Source organism: Macrobrachium nipponense, chromosome 18 (genome assembly GCF_015104395.2).
Source record: "Macrobrachium nipponense isolate FS-2020 chromosome 18, ASM1510439v2, whole genome shotgun sequence".
In the NCBI taxonomy this organism is placed as follows: domain Eukaryota; kingdom Metazoa; phylum Arthropoda; class Malacostraca; order Decapoda; family Palaemonidae; genus Macrobrachium; species Macrobrachium nipponense.
The window spans coordinates 24,704,668-24,724,527 of NC_087211.1; the positions used below are offsets into that span (position 1 = coordinate 24,704,668).

Consider the following 19,860-nt stretch of genomic DNA (forward strand, 5'->3'; position numbering starts at 1 on the left):
CAAAAAAATAATTAACTCATTAGCTTTAACCGTTTTGCTCACAGGGTGATTTGTATACAATTATATATGAAATTTTTTTCGCGTTGTCATATATTCCAATATTTATATATGATGTGATATTTTTTTTATTTCTTATGGTTGCATACTAAACTTCAGGCAATGACAACAAAAGTAGGCAATGACAACAAAAGGAGCCAAAAATGAACTCTTAATCTTGAAAACTAAGCGTGCTGTGATTTTTTGAAAAAAACTTTTTTTTCTGCTTCGGCGCTCACTCCCGAACGCCGCCGGCATACGGGAGACACTTTGGGAAATAGCGGCTCGGCGTTTAAGGGGGCCGGCCGGAACCCCTATATATGGTGGTATAGGGCGAAAAATGCAAAGTCATGAAAAAATTCATGGAGCTTCATATGGCAATTGAGAATACGTATAAGAAATATTTCGTCAAAATTCCTCTTAGTTTCGTAGTTACAGGGTAATTAGTAAACATAACTCAATAAGCCTAAAACATTCATCCGTACAAGAAAATGCAATATTTCTTCTGTTATCGTAAGTTTTGATAATTATTGGCAAAGAAATTGTGAGAAATGGCATCTGTAGACATTCCGTGGCTCGCAGAAGCGTCTGAAGCGAGTATCTGGTTCAATCATGAATCAGTTGGACCATAGACGTCAAGTAGATTACACGTTCGAGTTTCACCTCGTGACATTCACTTGCTTTTACGTATGTTTATGTATGTTTCGGCAAGAAGTTCATCATGCCAATGAGGAAAAGACAAGGAAAACATCTCGCTAACATACAGACGAAGAAAAATCGCTCAAGTATTATTACAGAATATCATAATATATGCGTATTTAGTGAAGAGAGAGGGGAGGGTTGTCTAGTAACGCCCCCTACTTGCCTGACAGCACACGTCACACTGTGCCCAAGGCTACGATCTTTGAGCAAAGAGATCTTCATTTATGATAAATAACATAGTTTTGGTTTTTTAATACCCAAAATGGAATATGAAATTCATAATAATCATGATTTATTAAATTGTCTTTGTAAAAAGAGAGTACACCTTAGAGTTTCACCTTTGACATTCTCTTGTATTTACGTTTGTTTATCTTTGTTTCGGCAAGAATGTCATCATGCCAAAAAGGAAAATACAAGGAAAACATCTCGCTAACATACAGAAGAAAATTCGCTGTAATAAGCAGAGTTAGTGAAGGGGAGAGAGGGGATTACGTAGGAAGGAGTGCCCCATCTTGCCTCAAGCAGTGCCCCAGGCTACGATATATGAGCAAAGGGATCATCATTTATGATTAAATTATGATAAATAAAATAGTTTTGGTTTATTAATACACAAAAAAGAAATATACATTCATAATAATCATTATTTATTAACATTGTCTTTATAGAAATACGAAGGAAAACTTTGAACGCCCGTATCTCAAAACTATACTTATTGACTTCGAAATCTATCTCCTCACTTAGTTTTGAAGCTATAACATTGGAATTTGGTATATAACTCAGAAAGACATTATAGAACAATCAAATAGAGCCCTTTTTTCCAATTTTTGTTTTGTATTTTTTTTATAAATTTTTTTCTCGTGATTTATAGGGTTTATTTTTTTACCATATTGAAAAATTCATATCTAGCAAAAAAATGACTTTTAGAAAAAAACTCTCCATTTGATTGGAGGTCGACATCAGGTCTATATATGGTAGTAATCCCAGGTCTTAATATTAAATATCAAGGGAGGAGATAGAATTTGAAAAATGGTTATTTTCGGGATAAATTGCCCTGGCGTCACAAAACCGAAGGTCAGAGGCGAAAATCATATGCGGTTTGGAGATGTCCCAAGTCACCTTTTTAAGTGGTATGAATGTCAAAGTCCTGTCGTTAAAAAATGGCATTAGCCGGCTGGCCCCCTTAAGAGCTAGTAAGCACGTGCTTCCCTTGTGACTTGTCCAAGATCAACGAAGATATTCATTAAGCTATTCATTTCAACTTAAGCATTAGATCTCTCCCAATATTATAAGCATTGTGTGTTATTTAAGGATAAATTCCACCCATAGAGCATTAGTCATAAATGTTGTGTGAGAAGTCTTTGTTTTAAGTTGTGTGTAAACTGGAATTAATTTCCATATTTCCAACTGCAAGCTCCATGCATCCCTGCCTCCTTGCCAACGCTTAATTACCTTAGAAGATATCAAGTTTGTAAACTAGCCTTATATAGATTGTGAATTCTGCCATTCTCTCATGTTATTGTGAAGAGTAATTTAACACAGATTTCTGTGCCCTCTCCACATGGCCTATCTGCCATTCTGTTTGTCTCAGGCTGTTCAATGTTTTTGTAAATAAACTTAATTAAGAGCTAACTGGCTGATTTTCCATAGCAATCTTGGCTAAGTAAACAGTTTTCTAACGCAAGATAAGTCAAAAGCGCTTTCATTCTATATCCTCACGTGTGTGGGTTGTGGCAGACATTTATTTCTAGCAAGGCTTACTATTTTATTCATATAACCATGTCCAAGACGGCCACACGTGTAAAAGTGACGGCCAAGCAAGTACGAGCCTTTTAAAAGTTGTAAAATCGCGTTATCCCTTAAAAAGCGTAAACAGTAAATGATTTTTTACAAAGCATAAACCCATAAAAAGCGTAAATAAATACGTAGCAAGGAAACAGGACATGAGTCTTGGCAGGACAGTAACGTTTATCATTATCACTGCTATTATTCTTATTATCATTATTATAACCACTGTTAGCATTAAAGTATATTAGGATATAATTTAAGAAGTGTTTAAGGTACATTAGGATATAATTTAAGAAGTGTTTAAAATAAGTGTTTCAGCAAAGATATTAGTGCGTTAACAGCAAGTGCCATAAGATTTTAGTTAGCGGTGCACAAATTAATGCCCACAAAATTTCTGTGTTTATCACACTGCCAGTGTTAGTTAGATGCCAGAGAGTGCTAGTTGGAACTAGGAAGTGCTTTGCCAGGGATCCATTGCATGTTCAGCAATAAACAGCTAGCTAGGAGTGTTTTCGTCTAATAGTTACGGCAAAGGAAGTGTACCATTCTTTTGTCTGTGAAGTGTTAGGGGAATTAGTTTCAACATAAGCTCTTATTCCACGTGTTGGCAACCGTAGCTAGCTCTCTTAGCCCCTCTGCGCAAGTGCCAACTTACCCTGCCAGCCAGCACTTCGTCATCAAGACAATCAACTCACCACATAAACTTTTATCGTTACAATTTAAGCCAAATAAAGTAAATTTTGATGTGTTTAACCCTCTTACGCCGATTGGACGTATTAAACGTCGACATAAATTGTCTGTCGGGTGCCGATTGGACGTATCGTATGTCGATAAAAAAAAAGTTTTTTAAACAATTCGCGGAAAAATACTTATAGGCCTACCAGCCGAAAACTTTTGAATCACGCGCCTTGGGGGATGCTGGGAGCTCACGGATCAAGGCGTTGTTTTGTTTACAATCGTTATGCAGGCGTGCAAGCGCGAATTTCTTTCTTATCGCACTAAAAAGTATCAGTGACACATCTCAGAAATTATTTCGTCACTTTGACATAATTTTCGCGCCATTTTAAATTAGCCGTTACATGGAGTATTATATATGAAAATGTGCGCAATTTCATGTAGAATACATAAAAAAAATACTCATGATTGTAGCTTTTATCAGTTTTGAAATATTTTCATATAAATAACAATAAGTGCCAAAATTTCAACCTTCGGTCAACTTAGACTCCACCGAAATGGTCGAAAAACGCAATTGTAAGCTAAAACTCTTATATTCTAGTAATATTCAATCATTTACCTTCATTTTGCAACAAATTGGAAGTCTCAAGCACAATATTTTGATTTATGGTGAATTTATAAAAAAAAAAAAATATTTACATCCGCAAGGAAACTCTTCCGAAAAAAATAAAAAATTTGTTCGTCCGATTGTCGTAATGTTTGCACCATTTTCAATTAGCCGTTACATAAAGTTTTATATATGAAAATGTGCACAATTTCATGTAAAATACAACAAAAAATAATTGAAGGTTGTAGCTTTTCTCATTTTCGAAATATGTGCATAAAAATCACGATAAATAGAAAAAAAAACACATTAGATCAACAATGACTACCGAAATGGTCAAAAAACGCAATTGTAAGCTAAAACTCTTACAGTCTTGTAATATTTGGTCATTTATCTTCATTTTGAAAAAAATTCGAAGTCTCTAGCACAATATTTAGATTTATGGTGAATTTAAAGAAAAAACTTTCCTTCGCTCAGCGCGCAGATTCTCCGAACGCAAATCTCCGAAATGCGTACGTTGCATTCTCGTAATGTTTGCACCATGTTAAATTAGCCGTTACATAAAGTTTTATATATGAAAATGTGCGCAATTTCATGTAGAATACAACAATAAATAATTGAAGGTTGTAGCTTTTCTCATTTTCGAAATATTTGCATATAAAAAATATATATAATAATTTCGACATTCAGTCAACTTTAACTTATCCGAAATGGTCAAAAATTGCAATTGTAAGCTAAAACTCTTACAGTATAGTAATATTCAATTATTTATCTTCATTTTGAAATAAATTGGAAGTCTCAAGAACAATATTTAGATTTATGGTGAATTTTTGAAAAAAACATTTTTTTACCTCCGAGCGTTACGAATTCATGCATCATTTTGTGATAATATTTTCTCTGTGTTGCTTTGATCGTTTTGCAATGTGTTATATACCAAAATTATTGCAATTTAGTGTACAATACAACAACAAAAAATTAACTCGTTAGCTTTAACTGTTTTGCTCACAGCACGATTTGAATACAATTATATATGAAATTTTGTTTTTGCGCTATCATATATCACATTGTTTATATATATCGATATTTTTTTTCATTTCTGAAGGTTGCATACTAAACTTCAGGCAATGACAAAAAAAGGTGCCAAAAATGAACTCTTAATCTTGAAAACTAAGCGCGCTGTGATTTTTTGAAAATAATATTTTTTCCGCTTCCACGCTCACTCCGAGACCCCCGCCCCCCATACGGGAGACAATTTTTATCATACCCCTTCGGCGTAAGAGGGTTAATGTGACTAATTTCAATCCTCATACTAGCATCTAGCATTTCACCAGAGAATTTAATGTTGTTTTAATAACAAATTAGACCTTGTGTCGAGAGTAAACCACGCTCTTTTACAACAACATCAGCTGTTCATGTTCTCGTTGTAGCACCATGCTACGCTCACCCACGTCCCGTTTCACTTAGCATCACTCACACACTTGCTGAAAGTTTCATTTCACTTCATCATCCCTAATGTAAGCTCTCATTAATAAATGCTTTGCTATCACCTTTTTAAAATCCTTACCACCATTTTTCACTTGTCATATAGTGAGCAAGGTAACTTACGTAAAGTGAACGTAAATCTTTATAAATTACATTCAAATAATTGCTTAATGTAAACACGTAAATCATATTCTAGCGGAAATCTTTTAATAAAGTAACGTAAATAATCGTTCAACGCTAGTGCGTTCTTTTAACCAAAAAACTTATTCAAAAGTAACTCTTCTTCCAAACTTAACATAAGGAAATTATTCAACGCAAATGGCGTCACCTTAAATTAAAATCATTTCAAATAACCACAAAGGAGTTCGTCATATATAATTTTTTTACGCTTCCAAGAGAGAGAGAGAGAGAGAGAGAGAGCGAGAGAGAGAGAGAACCCATTATTCACAAGCCAAGAGAACTACATTTATTAACCAGTCAGTGATCATTGATTGTACATATCTTAAATCTTGTGACTTTCATTCACACAGAGCATGTTATACATGCGCCCGTGCCCATTGCAGTTTTGCAAGCATTTATTCTTTTACCGAGTACTTCAGCCAAGGACTGAGCCTTTTAATTACTGCTACCTGTCATTGCCCGAGTGGTCTTTTTCACTTTTTATTACCAAAAAACTTGCATTTACTACAAGCACCAAACTGCACATAGAGTGCCACCGCAACCCCATTACTTCCATACAAGGAAGCCGCTACCAGTCTAGGACTGGCCACCACCAGTGCATGTCAGGCCCTACCATTTTACAGTGCCACTAATCCGTGGCACTGTCCATCGACTAGGCCGCTGAAGTACTCCCCCTTTTACTTTCTCTCCGACACCGTTACACTCTGCCCGCCATTTTCCCTTCAGTATACTTCACTATACTGCATTCTAGTGTCGTCCCACAGGACACACCAGCACTCTACTAGTGCTACACAAGGAACATCTCCATAAGTGCCACTGCACCTGTACAGTGGCATTTCTGCCATTCTGAAATGCCCATTCACTAGTGTTTCGGTGCATAAGGATCATTACAACTTCCGGATCACTCCACCAAGGAACACCTCCATAAGTGCCAAGGAACGCCTCCATAAGTGCTGCTGCACCTGTACAGGACATACAGGTTGCCCATTCCATTGTGTATCCCCTATCAAGGAATGGCCATTTATCAGTGCCTCCATAAGGATATTCAAGCCTTCCGAAGCACTCCATTTACTTGCGCATCCACCCAAAAGTACTATCGCTCCTTCAGGAACGCCCATCAGTATCACGTCTACACGGCACACTCCACTATATTACCACCTCATTGAGAAGGTGCCATTCAAGAAGTGCCACCAACTTACGGGACACTTCCCAAGTGCCACAGAGCACCCAGTCTTTTCAGACGTTTCATTACCCGCATTTGCAGAACCCATTTCTATGTGAGTGACAGCTTACCGAATAGGCACTCTTATCCAGAACTGTACTTGTCCATCTGTCATGGTAATCACTTCATAGCGACGAATAAGTTAAACGAAATGAAAATACATTTTTTTCAAGTAGGTCTGCAACAAGGATGCATCCGCGCATGTGTTGGAGGCGCCTGTTCTCATGATTGTTCTAGAAACATCAGGTGGAGTATGGAACTCAACAGGCACCGACGTGTCGTGAGAAACGCCGCAATTTCTGAAGCAATATTTCGTCGAGATCCCTCCAAGAAGTTCCGGTCATCTCGGGAGTCTGTGACGTTCGCTGGTAGGCCCCGCCCCCAGGTTGCTGTATAAATACAACTGACGAAGTAGGAGAGATCAGATCATCAGTGAGAGAGCAGAGATCATCAGTTAGAGACCAGCAGAGAGCATCAGAGAGAAATAAGAGAAGAAGAAACAGACGAAGGATCAGAAAGGAAAGGGCGCTCGAGAGTTTGACTGAAATCTGGTCAAGTCGTCCAGTTAGAGAGAACGACTGAGGTATATTTAACGTTGAGCAAGCCTTGAGAGCAGAAACGTTCTACAAGAGGTTTCGAGGAGTTCCTGCCCTTCGAGTATCAAGAATAGACATTGTTTTCTGCAATACGGAGTAAAGAAGACGTCTGCAATTACAGTTCTCCCTTTTGTGAAGCCACCGCTTCGTGCATTGATCTCCGACAGCACAAAACTGGCCAGCAAGTATTTTCATTACCTCACTGTTTCCCCAGTTCATGCATTGTAAGATTTTACTTGTGGTATGTAAATAGGAGAAACCATTCTGTATTTATCTTTGTTAGTAAGCTTGTAAATAAACCTTTGTTCTGTTTGTGTATCTTTCTATATTCGTATCCCCAGCTTCAACTGTTGAATTCTTTTTGTTTATTATAATATCGAACCTGTAGCAGACCTCGGTCTGTAACACAATATTTTTCATATCTGACTGAGCCTCTACTGCATAACCTAAGGGAAATGGCTTCCCTGGCTTCCAAACCCCAGAATATCAGCTGAACTAACATTAAAAGGTGGTTGCAGAGGTTCTGCACCACTTGTTGTGTGCGTGGGCATGCTGCCGATTCCTAACAGTGCCCGAGTCGGTCCCTACCTATGGACAAGTGTCCCCGAGTTGGTCCCTACCTTGGGACAAGTGTCTCCGAGTTGGTCCCTATCTTGGGACAAGTGTCTCCAGGGTGAACTCCTCCAGAGCTACCATGTAGCCCTCCCTGATGAATAGTCTCCTGAAGCCTATCGGTGGGTACACGTTATGGCCGATGCCAAAGCCAAGGTCTCCCTCATTTCAAGAAAGGCACTGCCTAGGGGTGACAAAATCCAGAAGAACGAAGAAATTCAGTTTGAATGGATAGATGGCAACCTCTATTCTGTTCCTTCAGTCATCCTGAAGGTACAAGTGCCCTTTATTGGATCAGGAGACCGATGAAATCACATTGTGCCACCTGGAAGTAGTGGACAAATTCCATGATGTATATCAGGTCATATTGGGCCGTGAGCTCCTGAAACCATATCTCCCCTGGGCGTAGCTCCCACTACCCGATGCACCGGACCCATGCAGCATGTCCAATAACCAATCCTCAGTTTTGGATTCAGAAGTTAATGCCTCTGATGTCACTGACATAATTCCTATTTGTGAGCCTGGTCCTGATCCAGTGCCAGAAGTCCTCACTGCATCCTGCCAACCTCTTGCTACCTGCCTCCTCCTCCATTTCGGAAGCAGTGAGCCCACCAGTTAAACCCAGACTTGTTCTCGAGGGCAATTCAAAAGAGGAACCACTAACCTCCCCACGTCTAATCAATTCCTGAGAGGACTCTTCACCTGTGCCAGAGCACACTGCAAGCCTTGGTGACCCCACAGATTCGTAACCTGTGGTGCCATCTCAGCCCTATCATCCAGTGCCATGGAAAAAGTTCTGGAGAAAGTTCTGCCGAGACTGTGGCCACAAGGGTCACATGTACGCAAACTACGGAGGGTGCGTAGACCACAATATTCCTGCCATTGCTATGGCCGTTACAAATTCCTCTTCACTATGAACCCCGGCTAAGGGCCCTATAACCGTCGCACCCCTCCAAAGCCATTATCCTCCAAGACACGTCAGAGCCTTTGATGACTGACGCTCAAATCTCCCTGATATGGGCCTAATTACCATTGAAGGTATCAATCATATAAAGCTGATCCTTCCAACCACTAACTGAGTCTCAAAACCTCACTTTTCAAAAGTATATACCCTTGCAGTAGAAAGCTACATTCCAGGAGGTTACGATCTCCCTCCTGGGGCAAGACTTCAAGTCCCCTCATACTCAACAACCTAGGGGTCCTAACCCCATGATAAACTCCTCCATAGCAAGGAGCCATAACAGACCTGTTACCTCAAGGAAGTACGGCCACAAGCAGTTTCCTTTTCCACCAAGGAAGGGAATTGAACATTCCCAGTTCTGCTGCAAAACCTGCAGCATAATAGGGCACTCCACTAATTGGTCTAGGTGCCCTAGCAAGCTACAAGCAATTGGACACTGTCCTTCTTTAAAAAGGCTCGGCCTTCCACAAGAGACAGGAAACCCTGTTTCCCATCACCATGGGCACACCGAGAGGTTTGGCACCTCCCGGACCTGTCCCAGGTCCGTCTGACCTCAACTCTCTGCCAGTGCCACTTGGGAGCACTGAGAAGTGCCATGCTCCGTCCAGCCCAGACGTAGAGCCATCGCAACCATTAACCTCTGCGCCTGGCCCTGAGATAGTAGCGGCACCCAACCTTAACCTAACCAAGGATCCTCCAACAGGATATCCTCCAAACTGCATGGAGCTTAAAATAGCCCATTGCCACTCCAGACCCAGAAGCTTCTTCTTCCCTATCACCTTCCTTAGCCGAGGATGAGCCTCCGGCAGACCTTACCATTACACCCTTCACTGGTCGACCACGAACTGCCCGACCAAGAGTCAGCCTGGAGTCTTACCCTTACAATGGCTGTCGCAGCAGCCGGAGTGAGGGCCTCCCCTGCAGCTGCCGAAGTAGGGTGTTCACCTGTAGTCCCCAGGGGTACCACTGCCTCTGCTCCTGACAACGTTTCTGGCCTTTCCCCAGAGTCAGTGCCTCCGTCACCTCCTAGGACTGGTGTAGGCAGGCCCTGGAGGAATAAGAAGAAGAAAAAGAAGGGATGCAAATTTACCGATTAACCACAGAGCCACATGCTCTCCTTGGCCCCTGTGCCCTAGGTACGGTGCTGCATTCAATCGCAGAGTGATCCTGGCACCTACCCAGAGAAGGTAGCCAGCCTGATCTCTGCCAGTAGACTAATTCTCTAACCCCTAGAACTTGCACTACTAATCCTCACTTAAATGTCATAATTAACTCATACAATTTCCACCCTGGTACACTTCTAATCACTCATCACCCTCACACATCATTACCTCACTTTACGTATTTTAACCCTTCAGGTCAATAAACCTCCGTTATTGCGTACCACATTCTGGAATTATTGCGTCCTTTTGATTAATTGTATAGAGTAGGTAATGCTAATTAATTTAGTACTAGGGCATTAGGGTAGAAGCAAGTAGAATTTTCAAAGTAACCTTACCTAGAGATAGAGCAGCATTATTAATTTAGTAAGTTAGTACACTTAGCATCTCCATCTATAAGTTAGGTAGGGCATTATAGTTAGTCGTATCGCAGCTTTAAACCCTCAGTTAGAGAAAGAGAACTGTCTAGTCGAGACGAGATACTTATTTGCCGAGGCCTTCACGCCCGAAAGGGAGTGAATGCCTTCTTAACAAGGGGGGTCTTTACGTTTTTCCTCGCCTCGCCTCACCAGTATTTAAGAATTAAAATTAAGCTAGAAGCAGCAGCCATCTTAACCAACATCAGTTGACACTGAAGGGATTTAGGGAAATCAGCAAAGACCAGGCCAAACAAGGAGAAAGGAATTTCCTGTCCATTTTTAGCTAGTGTGGGAGGGTAGTAATTCATTAAGCACTAGGGACATATCACAAGGGAAAGTGGGCAGCTATGTAGGCTCTTCCTAGGCCTAGTCTTAAGACCTATTTTACCTTGACCTTGTTACTGGCTGTATGTCTGTTTCCAGAATGACCTGCCATCGGCACCTTGGCTTGACCTCAGTCCTGCTCAGCGTCTCATAAGGGACAGACGTCCGTCCTAGCCTTCCATATAGGCCTAACAAAGGCGCTTACTGGTGTGCCCCCAGGACTCGGACAATGCCGACGCTATCTCATATTAAACTACATAACAAAGGCATCCAGGTACGTCTGAGTCACATTCATATAGCCAGTTCTTTTCCTCTGAGTCAAACAAGCTCTACCACGTTTTCAAATCCAATTTCTAGCTTCTCTAATGAACCTCCTTTCATTCTACCTAGCAAGCACGTGCTTCCCTTGTGACTTGTCCAAGATGAACGAAGATCTTCGTTAAGCTATTCATTTCAACTTAAGCATTAGCTCTCTCCCCATATTATCAGCATTGTATGTTATTTAAGGATAAATTCCATCCATAGTGCATTAGTCATGTATGTTGTGCGAGAAGTCTTTGTTTTATGTTGCGTGTAACCTGGAATTAATTTCCAGATTTCCAACTGCAAGCTCCGTACATCACTGCACCCTTGACAGCGCTTAATTACCTTAGAAGATATCATCAAGTTTGGAAACTAGCCTTGTATAGATTGTGAATTTGGCCAATCTCTCATGTTATTGTGAATAATATGAGTAATTTAACACGGGTTTCTGCGCCCTCTCCACGTGGCCTATCTGCTGTTCCATTTGTCTCAGGCTGTTCAATGTTTTTGTAAATAAACTTAATTAAGAGCTAACTGGCTGATTTTCCATGGCGACCTTAGCTAAGTAAACAGTTTTCTAACACAAGGTAAGTGGCTGACATTTTACAGCAAGGCTTACTATCTTATTCATATAACCACGTCCAAGACGGCCACACACCCAAATATATACAGGCAGTCCCCGTGTTACGACAGGGGGTTCCGTTCTTGAGAAGTGTCGTAAGCCGAAAATTGTCGTAAACCGAAAATTGTCGTAAGCCGAAAATCGTCGTAAGCCGAAACATCGTCAAAAATCCTAAGAAAACCTTACTTTTAATGCTTTGGGTGCATTCAAAACTATGTAAACTGCATTCTTATTGCATTTTTCATAAGAAACCCTTCAAATATTGATTATTTTGTATTTTTGGTGTCATATTTCTTGTTCCAGATGAGCGTTGTAGGTGCCGTAACACTGAAAATAATTTCTGATGAATATAATTGAAAAGCGCCTTAACCTCGGAACGTCGTAAGCCGAACCCGTCGTAACCCGGGGACTGCCTGTGTATATATATACATGTGTGTGTGTGTATTTTTCATAAACAGTCGCACTTCCATCAACCTTTACATTTGTTCTGAAAGAGTGGACCTGATCTGACATTATCATAGCCACAGAGTGGTTTTAAATTTTTTTCTAGGTAACTTTTTTTTTTTTTTTTTTTTATGGAGAAGACACCTTCAGTTACAAAGTTGCCTAAAACTAGTTTACATGCAGTATTTCATTTTTGAACAACTGTTTATCAAAATGCAACATGTAATAATTTAGAGCTGTGGAAAAGTATTTCCCTGTATTTTTTATAAAACTTAATACTCATACAATCCATAGTATGACAACTGTTACAACAAATACCATGCGTACTGTACAAACACTTTCTGTCCCCAGCTGCAATCTTTACTATAATTTATCTTGCGTACTTACATAATAGAGTACTTGACCACTGGTCAAATGTATTGTGCATAGTAAACAAGCACATTTTCTATGTAGCAGCAACTTTACTGATGGAGTTACAGATATCACAACTTTTTATTTCTGCCTGAATACTGTACTGTACATTGCAGTATTTCTTTATAAACATTTATTCTTTAAACAATTGATACAGAATAACAGAAAAAAAAAATGCTTAACCTATACACTGTTATTTCGTTTTTAATTTTTAGCTGTGGATGTTGATTCTTCTTCTTTAGCAAGTAGGGAGAGAAAAAAGGATATTATATGGTTTATTAAAACAATAAGACATTGAATTTAATACAATTAAGTAGCATTACAGCACCACATAACACTTTCAAGAGCAAAATCTACCAAGTTGTTAATTAACACCCAAGTTTTCAATCAAATTTCAGCTGTAATTCACTTTTTCATGCAGTATTTATCTATTTTCCGCAGTAATTACACTTCTAAGTGACATATAATGACTATTTAACTATACTAAATTTGCATTTATCAAATACTTTAACAGAAGTGCATGAATTCCATATACGTACTTGCCTCCTTCAGTCTTGTACTCTTCCTGTACAACTCCTATCAAATCAGTCTTCATTTAATCCCTTTCATCAATATACCTTAATACTTTCTGTAGGCCTAGTTCTGCTACTTCCATATCTACTCTTCCAAATCACTTAAGTCTTTGAGATAAGGCTTTATGCTGGCCTCCTGATATATTTCTTCATATATACTGCTTTCTCTTTATCATACTAAGCCCATGATTCTTAACAGTTTTTTAGTTACCCTTTTAAAAATCTCCATCTTCCTTGTCAGTGCCCACGTTTCTGCTGCATGGAGTAGCGAGTCTTTGTTCTCTCTGCTAATGGAACATTCTTATCTAGCTCACTCCATTTCATTCATCCTGCAACTATCTCTTACTGCTCTCAAGTCTTGCTATACTGTCCATTGTCTCCCAAGTAACAAAATTTTTTACCTCTTCTAAACCTGCCTGCCTAATGGAGCTCAGTATTCCTCACTTCTCAATTTATTCATGTAATACATGTACAGCTTGTAATTCTGAGCATCTATTGTGACAATACTTGTCACACCCATTAGAGCAGCATTTTATCCTATGCCCTTCCATATTCCCATTTGTTCCTTTTACCCTTTTTCCTTTACAGTCAGAATAATTTGTTTTGTTTATAATAATTTTCAGTCCTTCCTTTTCTATTCTACTCTTCCGCCTTTCAAATATTTCACCACCTCTTCCACAGATTCTGATTTTGCTGTCAACACTAGGAACCACCTTCTGCGCACCTTTGTAGCTTCTTTAATGACAATGGTATGCAACAAAGGGCACACAGCTGATTCTTAATGGACTCCTACATTTATCTCAAAATCCTTTTGAAACACAACCACTGTTTTCAATCTAAACGTAAATTGTTACTGTCTTGCTACAAGGACCTGATACTGTTGCTGACCTCTCTGAGATGTACTCAAATTGACAATTTTCTAACAATTCCTAGCAATATAAAAAAATTTCATTCCTCTGTAATTTTCTTCCTTTCTATAACATTATTGAAAGGCCCTTTTCCCACTTTTCTGAACATATACCTTCTCTCATCAGGCTTTCATGTACCGTATATTTCCGCGTAAAAGACGACCTTTAGATAAGACGAGGCCAAAAATCATGGCAAATTTTCATGAATTTATCTCATATCTGTAGTATAGGATGACTTCTAAATGTTTTTTTGAGAAAAGTGATTGTTTGCAAAAATTAAACAGTACAACTATATTAATAATAATGATTACTTAAATAAAGGTTGTATCTAATAAACAGTATTACTATTATCATCATTACTGTATTACAGAATACGTATAAACATAGTCACGTACATCATTTGCATTTGATATTGTTTACATTCTCAAAATCTCGGCTGATTTGAGTATTATCTATATCTTCACTGCCATTATTTGCAAGAAGAGATATAATTCGGAGATAGTTTTTATCATAAATTAGCGAAGTTTGGTTGAAAATGTGCACATATTACTTTACTTCGTTGTGGTATAAGCATTAAGTAGGTGTAATTTCTCCAGTTCCAAACATCACTGCCACCTGACAGTTATTAGTTTTAATCAGCCTCAGCTATAACCTGCAGCTTCAATTTACTAGTATTCTTTCTTGAGATCTCCTTTGCATGAGAGATGAACAAAATGTATTTTATTTTTATTTATGGAAGCCACCATTGAGAATCGGCATGGTTCAACAATTTTAACAGATCTCTTAATAAATGCTTGATAGTTACGGTAAATGAGGTCAACACTCAGCTGTTGCTCAATTCGGTCATTTATGCCAATATATGTTTACAATAATCGCTTCATCCAGAATTCTAAAAACCGGAATTTTTTAGTGGAGGATGGAGGGGTATCGACGAGAGAGAGGAGAGAGAGAGAGAGAGAGAGAGAGAGAGAGAGAGAGATAGAGAGATCGAACGATGAGGGAATGATGAGAGCGAGAGGAGAGAGGAGAGACGAGACGAGAGAGAGAGAACTGCCTCAGTCAGGTTGTTACACTGATAGATATCCACTTGCAAAAGCCAAATAATAGACGTATTGAGAATAATGATAATTTAAATAAAAAATGTTTTACTGTAATATTGCATGTATTATTGTATTACATTACAAGAACAAAGCAACGATGCATTGTAGGTTTTACAGTCTCAGCTGATTGCGTTTTACCCATATCATCAATGTCTTTAGTTGCTGAATGGAACTTAATACAGAGATACATAGTATATTCCTTTTGTAAGTGATCAAAGTTGGGTTTAACAAAGCTGAGTCTAATGTTTTTCATACAGAAGGTTGCAGCAAAGGAAACAATTGTTTTGTTTAGGTTTCGTTGTTATTCTCAAACAACAGCTAATAATATAATACAATAATAAATGATAATTATCGTACACTATTATTGTTCACATGACTGAATTGTTCGAAACAGTTACAAATGGCTTTATGTGCTGCCTCACTTGATGTTTGCTGTATTTTGTTATATAAGAATGGGGGAACATGAAAATAGAAAGTTGTCATAAAATCATTTAAAAATGATGATTTGTATATCAACGACAAAGCCGCAGTCGACTCGCCAGAACCTGACTAGAATCCCTGTGATGTGGAACATGTGACAAATCTTGTGATATGTATAAGAAACTTTTAATGAAAAATTAATATTATGTTATCCTTAATGTTATTACTACATACTGTAATTACACTACCATTGAAATTTCTAAAAGGTTACTGAAAGATGAAGGTTGACGTGAGCCAACTGTAACTCGATGTTTACATTTTCTCAGCTGGGATCATATAGGGCTATAGATAAAAGTCTGTTTCATTGATTTCAAATTATTCCTTAAATAGGCTATTTGTTATGAAGATATACCAATAATACATTAGGTAAAAATGGTTTTATTACCTTTAATATCACTTCATTTCAAAAGTGAATCTTCATGTATGTTGTTGGTTAGGCTATAGCACTGAAGGCCCAGGCTAGCCTACATACACATCTTGGAATTCAAGGTTTGGTCTTGAGTATTGCAGTATAAGATGACCCCAAATTTTTAGGGATGAATTTTAGGATTTAAAGGTCGTCCGTCTTATATGAGGAAATATACGGTGCTTACTGTACCCTGGTTAGATCATGGATGACATGTTTTCTTGCTAGCTAGTATTCATTTACTTATTATTTCTAGATGGTCCAAAGACATTTTCATTTTTCATATTTCCAAGGGGCCTTTCAACATCTTTAGCTGTTATGCTCTCTATTGGACTCAAATGTCAAACTCCTATATAGTTCACACTAATCTTATTCATTCAAAATGCCTCTGCTACTGGCCTTTTATCTTCCCTCCTTGTCTGTATTCACATACCCCGTTCCTTCAAAAACTGCATGAGAGATGAGCTGTGTTTGTCACTGTAACACTCTGTTATGCATGATTCCTCCGTCCCCTAATTCCATTCCTACTTCTTTTGTCCATGATATATGATCATAATTCCTTTCTGCACATATGTGAACAATTACTTTCACAAAAAATGTCATTTTTAACCTCTACTTTTTATGCTACCATAATTACCTGATCCTCTGGTCCAACTGGTGTTCTGGAGCTACGATATGACTTTTGATTGTACGTATGCTGTTGAACCTGATGTGAAAAACCACTGGAATCCCCTTCTAAGGAATTTCTACCTGCCCCATACTGTGAATAGGAGGATGCTATGGCTCCAGTCCGTTTTCTTTTTACACCATTCACTGGCTGGTCTGCCTCAGGACTTATAGGAGTGAAGTGGTAAGAGTGATGACCAGAGCTCTGAACAAAATAATTATTTTTTAATTATACATCATAAAAAACTTATTCTTGGTAAATATAATCTAAAGATATCAAAAAATAAACTCCAAATAACTTATAAATCTCTAATTAAAATTTAAGCAACACTTCCTTGCCATGCAGTTTATAACTTTCATGAACAAACACATGAATAAAGCAAGGACTATACCTGGCTTTGTTTTTTGGGTGAGGGAGCACTGTGATAATAATTCTCCCGGTAATGATGTGAATGTTGCTTGCCAATGGGAGGTGGCGAAGGGGCTCTTGGGGAAGATGAATTTCCTACAATGCCTCTCATCACATCACAAACTTCTTTATCCTCACTGAAGACATCATCAGCCATTTCGTCATCTGAATCCAATCTTACAAGATTTTCTACAACAGTGTCAGTAAGTCGACTGAAAAATAAAATAGGATTTTGTTATTATTTCAATTTTCTAATTTCCAAAGTTATTTTCTAAGGCTTCCAGGATACTGTACAATAAATTTGATACAGTGGTTTTGCATCCTCAATGAAAGACGACAAATGCAACACCTTATCACTTAAAAAAAAATTCTCCATACGCCTACATGAGTTATTCTCTCACACCAACAAACACTGCTACAGTTCCCTCTCTCTGTCTCTCTCTCTCTCTCTCAAAAAAAAAAAAAAAAAAAAAAAAAAAACATATATATATAATATATATATATATATATATATATATATAGTATATGTTTGTGTATATATAGTGTGTGATATATATATATATGTATATATATATATATATATTATATATATATATATATATATATATATATATATATATATATATTATACAGTAATACCTTGGGTTACGAATTTAATCCGTTCCAGAACCTGCTTCGTAACCTAAAAAATTCGTAACCTAAATGGATTTTCACATAAGAATGTTATAAAAAGCAAATAATGCGTTCCACCCGACCATGAATGACCATTTCAATTCATATTTTTCCATTTATTTTTGTTCACTAAGGTTGAAAATTCGTGTAGGAATTACATAAAATTATAAAATTGAAGAATGAAATTAAATATAAACACTAGATTTAATATGCATGCACAGTAAAACCTGAACTTTACCTTTGGCGAGTGTGGCTGCTGGCTTGACGGAGATGGGAGGAGGGGAAGGGTGAGGAGGAGAGGGTTAGGCCTTGGGGGGGGAAATCTCCCTCCGTGAACACTTCTGGAAGACTTTCTGGTTCTTTCTCTAGAGAGCACCGTTCACTACAATCACTAATTTTACGCTTACGCAACACTGTGTCTGTCGTCTTTCACAATTTTGAAAAAATATTTTTCTATGGAGGCCTGCTTTTGCCTGTTCTTTAAAATTTTATAGAAATGACCCACCCCATTATCGATAAACAAATTTGTTGCACGCCCTGACGCAGCCTTATTCGGGTGATTTTTCTCGATAAAACTTTTCACAATTTCCCAGTGTTTCAAAAAATCCTTGATCTCGCTCGAAGGAAGCGACTGTGCAGCGTCTTCCCCCTCCTCCTCAGATGAGATCTCCTCCGTTACCTGTCTCTGTTGCTCCTTGTGTAGCTCCAACAGCTCGTCAGTCGTCAGCTGCTGCCCATGCTCAGTCAGGTGGTCCTCGATGTCGTCCGTGTCAACCTCCAGCCCCAAGGACATGCCCAAGGATACAATCTCGTCTTCAACTGCCCCCTTCTCGACGGTTTCAAACCCCTCAAAATCTCGTTCAGCAACGCAGTCGGGCCACAGTTTCTTCCATGCAGAATTGAGGGTTCTCCTGGTGATTCCCTGCCAGGCTTTGTCAATCAGATTGAGGCAGTTGTAAACAGAGTAGTGATCCTTCCAAAACTCTCTAAGGGTAAGGTTGGTGCCTTCCGTCATCTCAAAGCAGCGCTGGAACATAGCCTTCGTATACAATTTCTTGAAATTGGCGATAACTTGCTGGTCCATGGGCTGGAGTATTGGAGTGGTGTTGGCGGGCAAGAACTTGACTTTAATGAACTTGAATTCGTCCAGTAAGTCCTCTTCAACGGATGGAGGATGGGCAGGAGCATTGTCCATCACAAGTAAGGCTTTGAATGGGAGGTCCTTCTCCCGGAGATACTTCTTCACCTCAGGACCAAAAACCTCGTTCATCCACTCGACGAACAAGATCCTCGTCACCCAAGCCTTGGTATTAGACCGCCACATAACGTGCAACAGCTTCTTCTGCACGTTGTTTTTCTTAAAGGCGCGTGGATTTTCCGAGTGATACACGAGGAGAGGCTTAACCTTGCAATCCCCGCTTGCATTGGCACAAAACAGTAGGGTTAGACGGTCTTTCATGGGCTTGTGACCGGGAAGTGCCTGCTCTTCTGCCGTAATGAACGTCCTCCTGGGCATCTTCTTCCAGAATAACCCTGTCTCGTCGCAATTGAAGACTTGTTGGGGGAGGTATTTCTCGGAATCCACGAGCCTTTTAAACTCTTTTACGTAAGCCTCTGCCGCCTTCGTATCTGAGCTTGCAGCCTCACCATGGCGAACAACACTGTGGATGCCAGTCCTTCTCTTAAAATTCTCGAACCAGCCACGGCTCGCCTTAAAACTGTCTTTTTCACTGAACGCTGATGTGCCTGGCTCATTTTTACTCAAATCTTCGTAGATCTTACGAGCCTTTTCGCAAATGATGCTCTCACTTACGGAATCTCCTGCCAGCTGCTTCTCGTTTATCCAAACCATGAGCAAATTTTCTACATCGTCGAGAATATAAGGCCGTGGTTTCGTCAATACTGTGACACCTTTTGATGCTTTACAGGCTTTAATTTCTTCCTTTTTCTTCAAAATAGTGCAGATCGTTGATTGCGACTGCTTGAAGAATGCTGCAATGTCTTTCACGTGCTCGCCTTTATCAAGCATTTGGATAATTTCCTTCTTCATTTCGACTGTAATCATCTCCTTCTTTCTTATGCTTTCCTTCTTGCTGCTTGCCTTCGTCA

The 19,860-nt window shown here is 39.0% G+C and overlaps 1 protein-coding gene across 1 annotated transcript in view; it reads right to left on the reverse strand.

Moving 5' to 3' along the window:
• The window catches only part of LOC135196929 (protein deltex-like), a 333,013-nt gene that overhangs the window by 89,192 nt on the left and 223,961 nt on the right, over positions 1 to 19,860 (reverse strand). Inside the window, exons 10-11 of the mRNA XM_064223767.1 lie at positions 17,063 to 17,291; positions 16,642 to 16,875 (exon numbers count right to left, since the gene is read on the reverse strand). Of these exons, the coding sequence (XP_064079837.1) occupies positions 16,642 to 16,875; positions 17,063 to 17,291 (463 nt within the window). The remainder of the gene's footprint in view (positions 1 to 16,641; positions 16,876 to 17,062; positions 17,292 to 19,860) is intronic.